The 13,734-nt window shown below is 51.0% G+C and overlaps 1 protein-coding gene across 1 annotated transcript; it reads right to left on the bottom strand.

Annotated features, from left to right (window-relative positions):
- Positions 1–3,615: 3,615 nt before the first annotated feature.
- LOC131096217 (serine/threonine-protein kinase PAK 3-like) lies at positions 3,616–12,932 on the bottom strand. Its single transcript, XM_058044532.1, has 13 exons — positions 12,857–12,932; positions 11,893–11,930; positions 11,375–11,488; positions 10,738–10,860; positions 10,330–10,510; positions 9,324–9,387; positions 8,042–8,090; positions 6,816–6,928; positions 6,171–6,288; positions 5,419–5,518; positions 4,807–5,003; positions 4,089–4,226; positions 3,616–3,705 (listed from the first exon to the last, which is right to left on the bottom strand). The coding sequence occupies exons 1-13, from the start codon at positions 12,930–12,932 to the stop codon at positions 3,616–3,618; spliced, it is 1,401 nt and encodes a 466-aa protein (XP_057900515.1).
- Positions 12,933–13,734: the final 802 nt, after the last annotated feature.

Below are 13,734 nucleotides of genomic sequence, written 5' to 3'. Positions count from 1 at the left end.
CCTGACCCTTGGAAAAGAAAGTTGCGTTTCTAGACTTCAGTCCAAATTTGCAAACTGGAATGGAACAGAATGTGTAGATCCAACAAAAAACCCAAGTGACCTAAATCTGAAAAGGTCTCAGAAGGACGGTTGCCTACTTCAGCTCAAGTTTGCCTACATGGTGCTAAGAACCCTCATCAGTATTGAAAAGGTACTGGAAAATTAAAATAAGATAACTCTTGCCAAATAAAGGTTTTTCGTGATCGTCACTTTCTTGAGGTCCTCTAAGTTTCTTTTTACAGACTTTTACTGTTGGTTTGATTAAAGCATCACCAAAACTTTCTCAGGCAGAGAACACAAAAGAATGCCAAGTGGATAGTTCCTCTGTATGAAGTAGGTCCAAGTGGGACTGAGTTTTCTTCTTCGAGAGCTGTTTCATGGATAGATGAAGTGGTGACAGGACTGAAGAAGTGCTGTTCTTCGCTGCATTGAGTGTTTACATGTCTTTATCTTGCTAAGTTGTAAGACATTCACGTTCATATGTTTTATAGAAGTTTGTTGCGCGTAACATTGAGAAATTTTTGTATTTTTCTCTCTGGTAGCCACAGTGGGTGGGGAAGATTCCTCCCTAAACTTATCTTAGGAAAGTTTTTAGACCTCTTGCCATCTCCTCAGAGCAAAACAGAAAATCCCTCCTGCAGGGCAAGTATGTGTAGTAATGGTGGGCGATGTGTAGAGCATGATTGTGCAGAAGAAAGGCACATGGAACTGTTGGTGGTCCCTGGCAGCAGGGAGAAAAGGGGCTGACAGAAGAGCAGAGGTGGCAGCTGCAAAGCTCTCTCCAGCTGTAGATAAAGGAGGCAGAAGTGGTTAAGCTGACTGAAGAGAAGAAGAAAGATTTTGGGTTTGAGAAGCACTGAAGGGTTAGGTAAAGTCAGGAAAGGTATTTGGTCTGAACCCAGTACCTTGAGTGAAATGATATGCTGAGGAGGTTGGAGCCTCTTGAGTTTTGTGATGTCTTTGATCCCCCACCCCGAGGCAATCCAGCCTGTTACGACTATGAAGTCATTTCAGATGACTTTCCTGAGAAAGGCTGCTGTGCTGTCATTTTTTGAAACACAGTGAGAGGATCCCTCTCTGGGTGCCTGTTCCCTTCTCTGGCCCACATGACAGCCAAAGTGAGTCCATTGCCAGCAGGAGGGGTGTGCAAATGGGGGATGTCCTGGGGACAGCTGGCCAGCATGGAGCACTGCTATTGGGATGCCAAAATTCTGGTGGGGAGAAAGCTTCTTGTGTCTCATTTGCAAGCTGAGCTTCCTATTCCCTTTCAAACCCTTTCACAGTCTAGTGCTCTGTCAACACTACCTGAGTTCCATGATGGGAATTCTCAAGTCCTTTCAAAGAAGCCTTGCCTGAAAGAGAACAGGTCTGGCTTGCAGAGCATTGCTCTGTAGGCCTTAGAAAGTCGCTTTGCCAGCCCTTACCCACCTACTGCTCAAAAAACACATGTGAAAGACTGAAGCTTTGCCAGCTGGGACAGTGGCCCAAAGAGAAGGCAGTTAGGGGCAAAAGAATGAGAATTATTTTGGTGTTGGCACGTCAGGTACCAGGTGGGTGAAAAAAGCCCTCTGTAAATAGCTTAGCGGACAATCAGGGAGGGGAAGGTGCAAAGAAAGGAAGAGGTAGAAACATCAAAGGAATGAGAGGACTATGTACAGAAGTTGAAGGTAGCAAAAAGAAAACAAAAAAGAGTGATTGGATAAAATACGGAAAAAATTAAGCAAGTCTTCTCCTGGTGGTGGATGGTGCACTGGGGAATAGTGTCGGCAGATTTGGGCGCCCATCCCAAAGCCATCACCTGTTTTCCCTCTGCCCTGATGGGTCCAGGCAGGCTGTTGATCTGCATGGCCACTCCCAGTCAGCCCTCGAGTCCTCTGCTCTCCATGATAAGCTCACCATAAGCTGTCTGGCTGTCACCCGTTGTGGCTTCTCTTCTCCTGAGGCTTGGTGTTGGTGGTTGATTGTCTGATGTGTGGCTGTGTGGTCAGTTCTTGGCCCGTGCCCTCCGGGACATACCCCCACAACTGCCCATTTTTTTTGTTTTATTTAAAATTCAAAGTATAACAATCATAGTAAAAATAATAATCTTCTCTTAACTAAAACCAATACAATATTTAATAGACTTTACCTAAACTTGAGAATTAAAATAAACAGGTGGGTTCATATTGCAGAGCACAACCAAGCAATATGTCAATACAATTTTCATTCCCCCTCGCTTCTCAGGGCCTGAGTGCTGGGCGGCTTCCCACCACTTCATTCCCCCTCACTTAGCCACAAAACAAAAGAGAACACAAAATCAAAAGGACTTGTAGTGGCACCATTCCCTGGTGCCCTTCACAAATGCACAAGTCAAAAGAAAAGGTTTCATGGGGGACTAGAGTGGGGGGGGACCTTCTGGTGGGGCAGGGCACAGGACTCCTTGTGGGGGCAACAGAGTCGGTCCTCCAGCTGTTTTATTGTCAGCTTTTCCTGGAGGTTTGATCCCTGAAACATGTATTACAACAAAAATGGCGGACTGCTAATACAAGAGGAAAGCAGGGGCAGGATTGAGGGCTCTCAGAAAGTGGGTTAGGGTAGAATCCAGGGCACCATGGCCGGTGCCATCCTGGCAAGGAGACAGAAAAGGAGGGGAGATGGCAGATGGCTGGTGGCTCGCCGGTGCTCTTGAGCAGGTTCCATCTCCCGGCCTGTCCTTCTCAGGGATTGTGGGTTCAGGGAAGTGGGGGCAAACCACAAAAACTGGGAAAGGAAGTCTGTTGAATATTCTGCAACTACAATTTAAATTTAGATGGTTGTCAATTAGACCATCAGTTACCGCCAAACATCGCAAAGTAAATGATTTTCAAGAATCACTGTATCGAACGTATCTTGAAACGATAAACAGAAATCCATGGGAGAGGTTAAAGTCTAGGGGAAATTCTTCCAGGCCACAGCCCCAGGAAGTCTCCTAGCAGGCCCACAGGCCTCCACAGTGGCTCAGGCAGATCCCAGCTGCACAAGTTTTCACTCCCTCATGTTGGCCTTAGTTCCCGTGGCAGAACTTGCCTTCCCGCTGGACACTCACCTGCGCCTGAGCCCGTGGAGAAGCCCGGCTCCCTCCCCCTCCGCCCACAGCCACGGCAGCATCCCCAGCAGTGACACCACTGCTCTGCTCCACTTTGCCCTACTCTGCTCCTCTAGTCACAGCTGCAAGCCTGTGTCTCTACAAGAGCTTATGGCCTGGAGGCAGTGAAGGAAGAAGACCTTCTAACAGGCTTCCAAACCCTGCCACAAACCCCATCCATGGGTCTTCCCACATCAAAGAAACACCTGCCCATTCAGAAGCAAATTTAGAGCTTATTCAGAGGCTGAGAACAAAGGGAAGCTTTCTGCACAGTCAAGGTTTTATTTATGACAGTATTTATTTTGACTACCAGTCTCAACACACTACAACCTATGATCTGTAATCTTGAAACTACAAACTACGAGCTATAAACTACAAACTACAAACTACAAAATACAGACTACAAACTACAAACTACGAGCTATAAACTACAGACTACAAACTACAAACTACAACAATGGCCTCTTCCAGGGCTAGTATCTCCTGTCGGCCATAAACTGCTGCGTGGCCATGATGAGAGGCGTCAGGTCAGAGGTTGGCTTGGCTGATGTTACGAACGGATGCTGCCCAAAGAGAAAAAGAAAACATGAACTTGACCTTTCCTCACAGGCTGAAACAGGCTTTCTCTGGCTACCAGAAAGATACAGAAAGCAGAAAGGAGGGCATTCTGGGCACCTCTGTCTCCACATCCAGGACCTTGCTACATGAGGCAAACATGGCTCCCAATCCCACAAATCCATGACTCCAGATGAGGAGATTTGGTCTAGGTGACCTTGAAAGGCTCCCTCCAAGGCATCCTAGGCCAGGATTCTCCTTTGTTTTCCTCTGCAAGCCCCCAGACTGGAGATACTTAGGAGCGGGGCCCATCAGACGCCTTGGACTTGAGCAGATGAGGAGCCCCTGGCAGCGGGCAGCTGGCGCAGCCTGCAGCCGCTTTGCCTTTTACCTGCAGCAGTTCCTGGGCAGACCAGCGCCTGTCCTCGTCCCTCTCCAGGCAGCAGTGCAGAAAGTCTCGCAACCACGCCGACTGTTGCCTGGGCTTCTGCAGCTTCGGCCTGCCCCCGCTGCTGATCAGCTCTTGAACCTAGAGAAGAAGGAAATGCCACACTCTACCTGTCTCCTTCGCACCCCAAACTGCTCACACACACCCCACTGGACAGCCTCCACTCTCCAGTGGCACTTCACTCCCTGCTAGATCCTGGGAGATACATTTCCAACCCCTGCTGAGAGGACCCAAAGCAGCCCTAGCCAGTCCAATATGCAAAGGCTCTTGCCTTCACCCCTGATTTCACTGGCTGATGCAATTAAGAGCAACTCCATCAGCAAAAGCACACTTGGCTTCTCTGAGAACTGACAGCAGCTCTACACGCTATTTGGAGGATGAACTTTGGTCTAACTCTACTGTTTCCAAGGATTATTCCATACAATGCAGCTCAGCACGGCTCACTGCTCCCTTAGGCAAAGCTTCCGTCAAGCAAAAGGCATCACGATTCTTTGTGCTGCTCCTGCACTGAATTGGCAGAGGGGATGACCTGGACAAGGAGCACGAGACACTATGCGGCCTGGAACCTCTCATTTCCAGGTGTTAGCAAGCTTGCCAGGCAGAGGAATGGGAGCAGATTTTGTTTGGGTGACAGCAGAATCTGAGAGCAGTTGCAGCGCACCGTGCGGGAGGTTTCATTCCAGTAAGGAGGCGCCCCTTCCACCATCTCGATGGCCACAATGCCAAAGGACCAGATGTCCACTTTGGGGCCATAGAGCTTCCTGGTGAAGATTTCAGGCGCCATCCAGTAAGTGGTCCCGACAGCTGATCTCCGTTTGTTCTGCTCAGCGGTGAGCTCAGCAGCAAGGCCAAAATCAGCTGAGGAGAAAAAAGGAGGCAGCGTGAGTGAGGAAAGCAAACAAAAGGAGTCCCCACTGTACCCATGTCCAAGAAGGCAGCGTGGAACCCAGCTGCCATAAAGGGGCCATGCTGCCGTTCCTTGGGCCTGCAGCAAAAGAAATGCAGATTTGGCCACTTAGCAAAAGCCCCCAGTTTCAGACAGTGGCTTTTAGTGCCCTGAAGCTATTAGACTGTGAGTGCCTTGCTTGGGAAGGGACACATCCACAAGCCAAAGGCACTCCTGAGCCCTTGTTCCCAGCAACACCTCCCTGCGCCTTGTGGCTGTGCTCTGCGCTTGCAGCAGGGCAGCCTGCGCTGCAAGGGAACCGGCAGTCACCCAAAGGCAGCCCCACACCACAGCCTGCCACGGCAGAGCCTGCTCAGCAACACCCACCCAACTTGACAGATCCGTCCAGACTCAGGAGAATGTTGCGGCTTTTGACGTCCCGGTGGATCACTTGCTTGGAGTGAAGGAAATCCAGGCCTTGCAGGCACTGAGAGAGGAAAGAGAAACACCAGCCTAAGTGGATTTCATCCCACAAGCAGGGAAGTGGCACATCTGCAACACTGCCACATTCCTGGGCCATGCTGAGCCATGGCAGGACAGGCTGCTGGCAAGGGCAAGAGCTTGCTGCTCCAACACAAGGACAGCAGTGCCTTTCTAAGTGAGGGTGCGTTTGCTTCTGAAAGAGAAAGGGCAATTGTTCCTCTGGCCAGTGCCCTGCAACCACAGACTGACAGAGCACTGCTGCAGTGGCTGTGCTCTCTCCAGCCAGGCAACAGTGGATGCTTTTGCAAGCACCACTTTGGGTGCAAGGCTCTCCTTTGAGGCTCAGCTCTCTGAGAGTCCTGCAAGTATCTCTTTGTCTTTGCCACTTGTTTGACATTGCACCACCAGCACTTTTGCCCTTCAGGGATGCAGGAATGCAGCTCACACAGGCTCCAGGCAAGTGTTTAGAGAGGCAAACACAAACACACTAGAAGAAGGGCAGGGACACTGGCAGGCACTTCAGGTGCTCTTGCTACTGCCAGTCATAAGAGAAAGGCAGCAAGGAGGCTCAGGAGATGAAATCTCTCCTCTCCTCATCACCCGTTTGGAAGGACCATCGCGAGCAAGCCATGGGAAGCACAAGCACCGTCCCTTACCTCCCGAGAGACAGCTGCTATCTCTCCTTCTGCCAGACGAGTCTCCCTGATGACATCGTGTAAGGAACCTCCGTCCATGTATTCCATCACCAGCCAGAGTTCCTTGTCCAGCAGGTAGCTGAAAGGAGGAAACAACAGCCTGGAGATGAATGTGCAGTGCACTCCCACCACCTGATGCATTCTTGTTTCTGTGTCTCTCTCAGAGGAAGACAGGAGGAAGTGAGGAGTCATTCACTATGCTCTACAGGCCTTGAACTCTGGGCAGTCTAAAAGACTGCTTGGTATCCACACCAACGCAACAGGCCAAGGGAAATACAATCTACAGTGCTTTGTCAGCACTTCAGATGCATGGGGGAAAAAAATCAAGCCCCAAACCAAACAAAACCATGGGGAGAGAGCACAGGAACTTTGAGGCTGTTGGCTCGGTAAGATAGAGCCAAGTCTGGCCTTTGAAGGCGCCCTTCAAACTCGGTATGCCAGGAAAGATTAACACAGCCCCAATGCAATCTCCTCCCAAGACGCTGTAGATCAGCCCAGAAACAGGAATGAACAGCTCCATCCTCTGCCAGCCACCAAAGGAGTGGTTGAACCTCTGGCTTGCAGGATGTGAATGACCTCTCGCGGCAGAACAGCAGAACCACTCACCTGTCTACATAGTTGACAAGGTTGGCATGCTTATTGCCACGCATGACCTGGATTTCATTCAGGCACAGTTCGCTGCCGCTCTCTTGCAAGAGACTAATTTTCTTTATGGCCACCTAAAACGACATAGAAAGCCATGAACCAAAGAAGTATGTGGCACAGGACCACAAAGGCAACATGGAGACAGGGATTATGGGATGATAGTGCTGGGCTGGGCCAAGCTGCCTTGTGACAGGACATCAGAGCGCCTGCTTGGGCACTTCCCAAGACACGGAGCCACATATCCTTTGCCTTGGAAACCTGGGAGAAACACGCTCTAAGCTCTCCACCTCCAAGCTCTAACAACCCTCACTCTGCCCAGGGCCAGTCTGCCCCCAAGGTATTACTTTATCATCCCCATGCTCATTCACACACCTCTTGCAAGCAGGAAGCCATTTTGTGCTGGTAAAAATGGAACAAAACTGCTGGGAAACCTTTGGCACTTCTAGGGTGTTTGGTCATTCCTCCAGCAACCACTGGCATTCTCTATTGCATAACAACAAAGCCAACTCTTACAGACACGACAGAAAAAATGCTGTCCTAAAAACATCCTGAGGCTTCTTCCCTTTAAGAAATACACCCCTCCATACTTCACAGAAAAAAATGCCTCCAAAAAGGACAATCCTAGCACTTCCTCACTTCAGGAATTTTTATTTTGCTCCGCTAAAATATTTTCCTTCACACCACTGACATTTGCAATTACTGCCTGACTGCAAAAAGACATAACTCCTGCCTTGATCTCCCAGGCGTATACACCAGGCTCCGAGCAGGGCTTAGGCCCTTGAGAGACTCCTTGCAGACCACTCTCTCTGAGCACACTTCCAAGGGCAGCACTGCAGGTGCCTACAGAACGACCAGCACCATTCCCATGTACTTGCTGACAGCCAGAAATGAGAACTCAGCAACCCTGCAGCCCCAAAGAGCAGTGCCATGCTCTGAGACACCAGCTGGGCACTAAGACCCAGGCAGCGTGTCCTCCTCTGACAGATACCGCCTGGCCTCCTTGCATTCCCTGGGGCAGCTGAGGAGGACAAAATCTGTCCCCACTGCATTTGGCAGGCGGACACTGCTCTGCACTTCATTTCCCTTTGCAGCAAAGCTCTACTGGCCACCCAAAGCTCAGCCACAGCTCACAGCGGAGGGGAGGGCACTCGAGAGCTGCAGAAGCTGCGGCGCTGCTTGACGCTTACCTCTTCTCCTGTGGCAGTCTCCACTGCCATGCACACCAGGCCAAAACCCCTAGAAACAAAACAGCAGCAGAGAAAGAAGAAGTCCTTTATTCCCTGCAAGGGCAAGACACTGCAGTCCAATGGGAAAAAAGCCCCTGGGCAAACAGTAAATGGAACAGGACCGATTCTCGTCTTGATCTTTTCCCCCTTTTCTCTTTCTGTATCTGTACATGTGTGGGTTTTTTCCAGGAACTTGCTGGTTGGGCCTTCTCCCACCTCTCCTTGGAGTCTGTCTGCCAAACTCAAGCACCACCACTCAGGCCTCCTGAGAAGCCTGAAGCCATGTAACAGCCATGGAGGAAAGCCTCTAGACACAGAGTCCTTCTTCAGCTTGCAAGCAAATTAGTGTCCAGCAACAGCCAGAGCAGGCAAAGGCTTCCACTGCTGCACACACAAATGGAGAAGTCCTCAAAACACAGGATCCCTGGACAGCTGCGTTCTGGGTCCAGAGCATTTGGCAGCTGCTTCTCTTCAATGCATCAGACACAGGGAGGACTCGACTTTTCTGCAGACTTTTCTTGTACATTTGACTTCTCACTGAGGACATGTTGCAAATCAGTCCCATTTCCAGGCAGCAGAGCCGGCTTTCAAAGGGAACAGCTTGGTGGATTCTTTGCAGGAAAGGCCTAAACCCGACAGGATCCACCAGGGGTCTGCCATCAGCCAGATGATGCCTTTTCCTCTGGAGTGCATTGGCACTGGGCATTGCCCTGAAGCTTTGTCTTTTGCCACCTCAGCTACAAAAGACAGCTGCTTCTTTCATTTCGGCTTTTGCCTTGTAGATTAGGCGGTGGCCATCCTGACCACTGAACCCTGTTTTCAGCAAACTACTGGAAAGAAATGTTACCGAGAGCTGTTCCCTGACAGCTGTCAGCTGCTAACTTGACCTTTGAGGCAACAAAGTTTCTCCTCTTTTCATGCCCACGCAGTCTGTGTTCTTTTGAGACATGCAAAAACGATTTCTCCTGGGAAAAGCGGCAAACAGGTGCAACACACTTGAGGGGCAGGAGATCTGCCAGGTGCTGCTCTTTGCCGCGGAAAAGACACTGCCAGCATCCAGGTGTCTTTGCCATGCCTTCGAACCACAGCTATAAATGCTGACCCGTACTGAGAGATCATCAGGCATCATCTTAACGCAGTGTCTGAACAGCTTTGGAGCTTGCCTGACGTCGCTCTGGGCAGATGTGACACCAGCAAAAGGCACAGGCCCTCCCTTTGGAGAAGGAGCTGTGGCTGCACTCACCCTTTGCCAATAGTTTCCAGTTCTGTGTATACAGCCTCAGGATCTCCCTCGCTCACCAGCATCTCTGTAAAAATCCCAAGGAAAGATGCTCACTTCAAAAGAGATCCCACCCTGCAGCAGATCAGAAAGGCAGCCCCACTCTCTGCCACACTGGGCCCTTTCAACTCGGGCAGTCGGGAAACAACAACACCACCGCACCACCACCACCTCAAAAACAACAGCAGCAAGACAAGCAGCCCTGCAGCACAGATGGCCTGCACCAAACTAAAAGGCTAAACTAAAACCTAAGCACATGCAGAAACAGTCAGAGGAGACGGGGATCAGGAACCTGTAACCAAGAGAAGTGATTGTTGTCTGGAAACATTAAGGGCAGCAGGAAAAATAAAACCTTGCTGTTCTTGGCAACCAACACTCTGTGACATTCAGCCAAACCTTGAATCCTTGCAAACATCAAAGGCATCTTGGCTCCTGGCATCATTGTTCTCAACAGCTGCCCTTTGCAGCACAGCAAGAATATTGCAAAGTGCTTCCAGCAGAAGCGCAATCTCCAGCTTTAAGCAGGACAATTTTGCCTAAACAATGGCCTTCTGCCTTTCAGGAGCAGAAGCTCATGTTCCAGCCTACTGTGATGGGCCTTAGGAATGAGGTGCCTCAGCCTTTAGGACAGGCTGAGTTCTGAAGATGACCTTGGCCGTGCCCCACAGGAGCTCCTTGAGGCCTGAGACTCACTGGCTGGGTCACGGCCTCCTGCTCAGCCAGAAACAATCTCTGGTTTGCCTTTTGCCTCCAGGGAAGCTCAGGCAAAGCCTAGCCAGGCTGAGCTGCTCTCAGAGGCAGGAGCAACAGCCCGGTGACCCCTCACCACCTCAAAGCACAACAACAGGTCCTGTGTGGAGGCCTCAGCACCTGGCACTCAGCTGAGGAGGAACAGGAGCTGGCACAGCTCATGCCGACACACGCACACACAGGGCACTGCTCCAGCAGACAAGGATCACAAAGGACCTACTCAGCATGGCCAGGCACTTGTCCTCTGTCCTCTCTCCCAGCTGCTCTCTGCTGCCAGAGGAGCTACTCGTGCTCCAGATGCACGAGCTGCTCCCGCTTGACTTGCCAGCTTGGGGACTGGAGGCTCCTTCAGAGGCCTCTGCTGCAGCTCCTGCAGGTGCCAGGACAGAGGAGGTGGAGCTCTGGGACAAGAAATGAATGAGGGTCACAAATGTGCCTGGCAGAGATGCCCCTCCCATCCCATTTCAAATGCAAGCCCCTAGGAAGATGCTGCTGGCCTCATCCAGGGCTCTTCACCTCTCAGCTTTGGCAGCCCGCTTCTCCAGCTCGAGGCCCAGAATCCAAAGGCTGCTTTTACACCACGCACAAAATGACACCACAGACACTGCTAACCAAAGCAGGCACTTACTGATGATCTTTGCTCTGGCCCTGGGCTGACAGCAGGGGCAGGTTCATCGGCACCTTCCTCCTCTTTAGCCTCTTCCTCGGGTACACAGGCAGCCAGAGCAGGTGCTGACGCTGCCCTTCTGCTCTGTGGACACACAGCAGCATGAGGGACAGGAAAGAACCTGTCATTCACAACCTAACCTATATTCAGCCACAGGCCCCGCTGCATCTCAGCTGATCCTTTAGCTACTGACAGCTGCTCTCTGTGCAAGGCCAGGTCCCTCCTGGGGACAGTGTCTCCAAATATCCTGCAAGCTTCTGAACTGCACCTTTGCACTGCTCTCTTCACCGGGGACTGGGAGCCTGCACAGCCACTGGGCACCAAGGGCCTCACTTGTACCCCAGGAGCATCCAAAGACATCCTAATGCTACCTCTTTTCTCTTGCTAAGAAAAAATCACAGCCCCTTTCAGAACAGTAGGAAGGTGATGCCTGAACATCCAAGTTCCACGCCCCTTTTCCAGGCCTCACAGCCTGGGGGAAGGGCAGGAAAGATTCCAGCCCTCAGCATCTTCAGCCAGGCACGGGAGGTGCTGTCTGATCAGAAACTTGCAGCTATGCTTTGCTCCAGCCACAGGAATACCCTGAGCTGCCACTTACTGATGCTGGATGCTCAGGCCCTGCAGGGGCACTTTGCTGGGCATCTTCCTCCCCTTTGGCCTCTTCTTCAGGAAGACACGCAGCCACAGGAGGCTCCGAGGTTCCTTTTGGGCTCTGCAGACAGACAGCACTGTCAGGGACACGTAACCTTCTTTAGATTCAGCTCCAGAGCCAGATGCACTAAGGAGAAAGCATCTGCAGAGAAAGGGGATTCTAAGGTGCTCAAACTCAAGTAAAACGGGCCAATTTGATGGGACTGCACTCCCTTGTACAGGAGAAATTCCATCATGGCTTAAAGCACCCAGCAGCCCCACTTTCAGCTGCTTAAAAGCTCTGGAAAGGAACTGGAGAAAACCTCCTGGGCTTCTCCAGCCCCTGCTGCTGCCTAGGCTGCAAAGGGCCTGGACTGTACTTTCATTCATCCAGTCAGGCTGGCACTGGACTGCAACAGGCCCAGCTCACGGCTTGCTCCACAAGTGTCAAATGCTACCAGCGCCAGAGGCTCCTTTGCCACTCACCCAAAGACCGGATTCTCTCCAGGCAAGGCTGATGTGACCTGCAACACACAAGGGAAAAAGAACCAGATGCTGTAAGAAAACTGCCTGTGCTGGCCAAGCCCGCCAAAAAGTCAAGCCAAAGACAGAGCATTCTGCTTTCACTGCATCACTCCAGCAGCATCCCTTGTGGCACACAGCCAGCAAGACAACAGCAGCACAAAATACTGCCTGGTGTCTACCTTTTGTCCTCTTTGGCCACTCAACCTACAGAAACTCGAGACTGAGAAAATCTCCAACTTGTTCTCTAACAGTCATTGCTTCTGCCCCACCCCGGCCTGCAGCAGCTACAGCTCCTCTCTTTCCTCTACTTCAATTTTCTCAAGACATTGCATGCAGCAATTGCCATGAGCTTACTGAAAACCTTTCCCCAGGGAGGCTTCACCCCTGTCCCCCTGAGCCATGGTGGCTGTTCTATGGTGACACAGCAGCGGAACAGCTCCTGTGTCTGGGAGCATACAAGAACTCCTCTAAAATGTCTAGCTCAGAGGCCTTTTCCAAGCGCGTTCCGTAATTTCATCGCAGAACAAACGGCTCTTTTAGCGTGCAGGAAGCGTCAAGTTCCACAGGCACATGCTGGCATGAGGGAATGCAGACAAGAAGACTTGAACTGAGGGACTTTCCCTCAGTCCTGGAGAGCAGTGCACAGCTTTTACAAGGACTCCTGCCAAGCTCTCCCAGTCTTCCCATCCTGGAAGCTGTCTTGCTGGAGCCACCAAACTGAGGAGACTCCAGACTCCATTGCCACAGGCTATGGCACGGCAGGAGCGGAACCCCTGCAGGCTACATTACAAATGCTGCCCACGCCCCACTGGCGAGAGACACCCCCTTCTTAGCTGGAGCTCGGCGCAGGGGCATTATCCAGCTGAAGGCCTCTTTGTGGCATTTGGGTTTCCATATGCTGCACTGAACAAAAACGTCTACTTACGTGCCAGGTGGGTGAAAAAGTACCCGGAATAAGCCACAGTAAAGGCCGTGAAAGCTGCAGCACACGCTCCCTCCATGGCTTGAGCGGCGCCGGTCTAGTCTGCACCAGACAAGACCTGTAGGAAGAAAAGAAAAGAAAAATACTCAGAGTCGTGCTGGCAGAGACCTCGTCGATGAGCAGGTTCCCCTGCAGTGAGCGTGCACAGAGCTGCTCTGCACACTGAGCCCTTCCGGGCCTCGGCACAGCAACTCTGCCTGACAACGCTGCCATGCGGCCGCTGACATCACAATAGCAGTGCCCTGGGCTGCTTTGTGAGTTCATGCACGGAACCACACCTTCTCTAAAGAGAGTGCCAAAAATACCCGGCAGAGTTCTCCTCTGCTACAAAGCAACACAAAAAGCCCTCCCAGTCCATATCTCTTGCTCAAGGCATCTAAAATTAAAATCACACTAAGCCCCTCTAGCCCACACTGAGAAGATGAGCACTGAGAAGGGACCAGGATGTGAGGAACCACATTACTGCTCTTTGGCCATTATTGCTTCTGAGCAAAACCCAGAAGGCTTCTTCCAGCTGGACCTTCCTTAGTTCTAGAAAGCAGGAGAAGCACTACTTCAATTACATTTAGAGGTCTCTCCCAGGTTGAAGTGTTGAAGCCGGTTTGAAAAATTCAGGAGACTTCCACTTGAGGCAATACGAAAAGCCTTGTATTTAGGGTGAGTCAGGACACCCACCCATGATCCTCTTGTTCAATTATTCAAATTATTACTAGAAAGTTCTGATTTCTCTGCAATACCATTGGATAATTATTACTGCATTACTTGTAAAATTTCAAACCATTCCTTCTTGTTGGATCCATTCTTCAAAGCCCACCTGTACC

This window comes from Melospiza georgiana, chromosome Z (genome assembly GCF_028018845.1).
Source record: "Melospiza georgiana isolate bMelGeo1 chromosome Z, bMelGeo1.pri, whole genome shotgun sequence".
Lineage (NCBI taxonomy): Eukaryota > Metazoa > Chordata > Aves > Passeriformes > Passerellidae > Melospiza > Melospiza georgiana.
This window is presented reverse-complemented; position numbering and strand designations above follow the sequence as displayed.

Excerpts from the sequence above, each read along its gene's own strand:
- LOC131096217 (XM_058044532.1), bottom strand. The coding sequence starts at position 12,932 with ATGGAGGGAGCGTGTGCTGCAGCTTTCACGGCCTTTACTGTGGCTTAT. Across the intron at positions 9,388-10,329 it reads CAAGTGCCTGGCCATGCTGA|AGATGCTGGTGAGCGAGGGA; the intron begins GTAGGTCCTTTG and ends GGATTTTTACAG. Across the intron at positions 6,289-6,815 it reads CTTGTCAACTATGTAGACAG|CTACCTGCTGGACAAGGAAC; the intron begins GTGAGTGGTTCT and ends TCCTCCTTTCAG.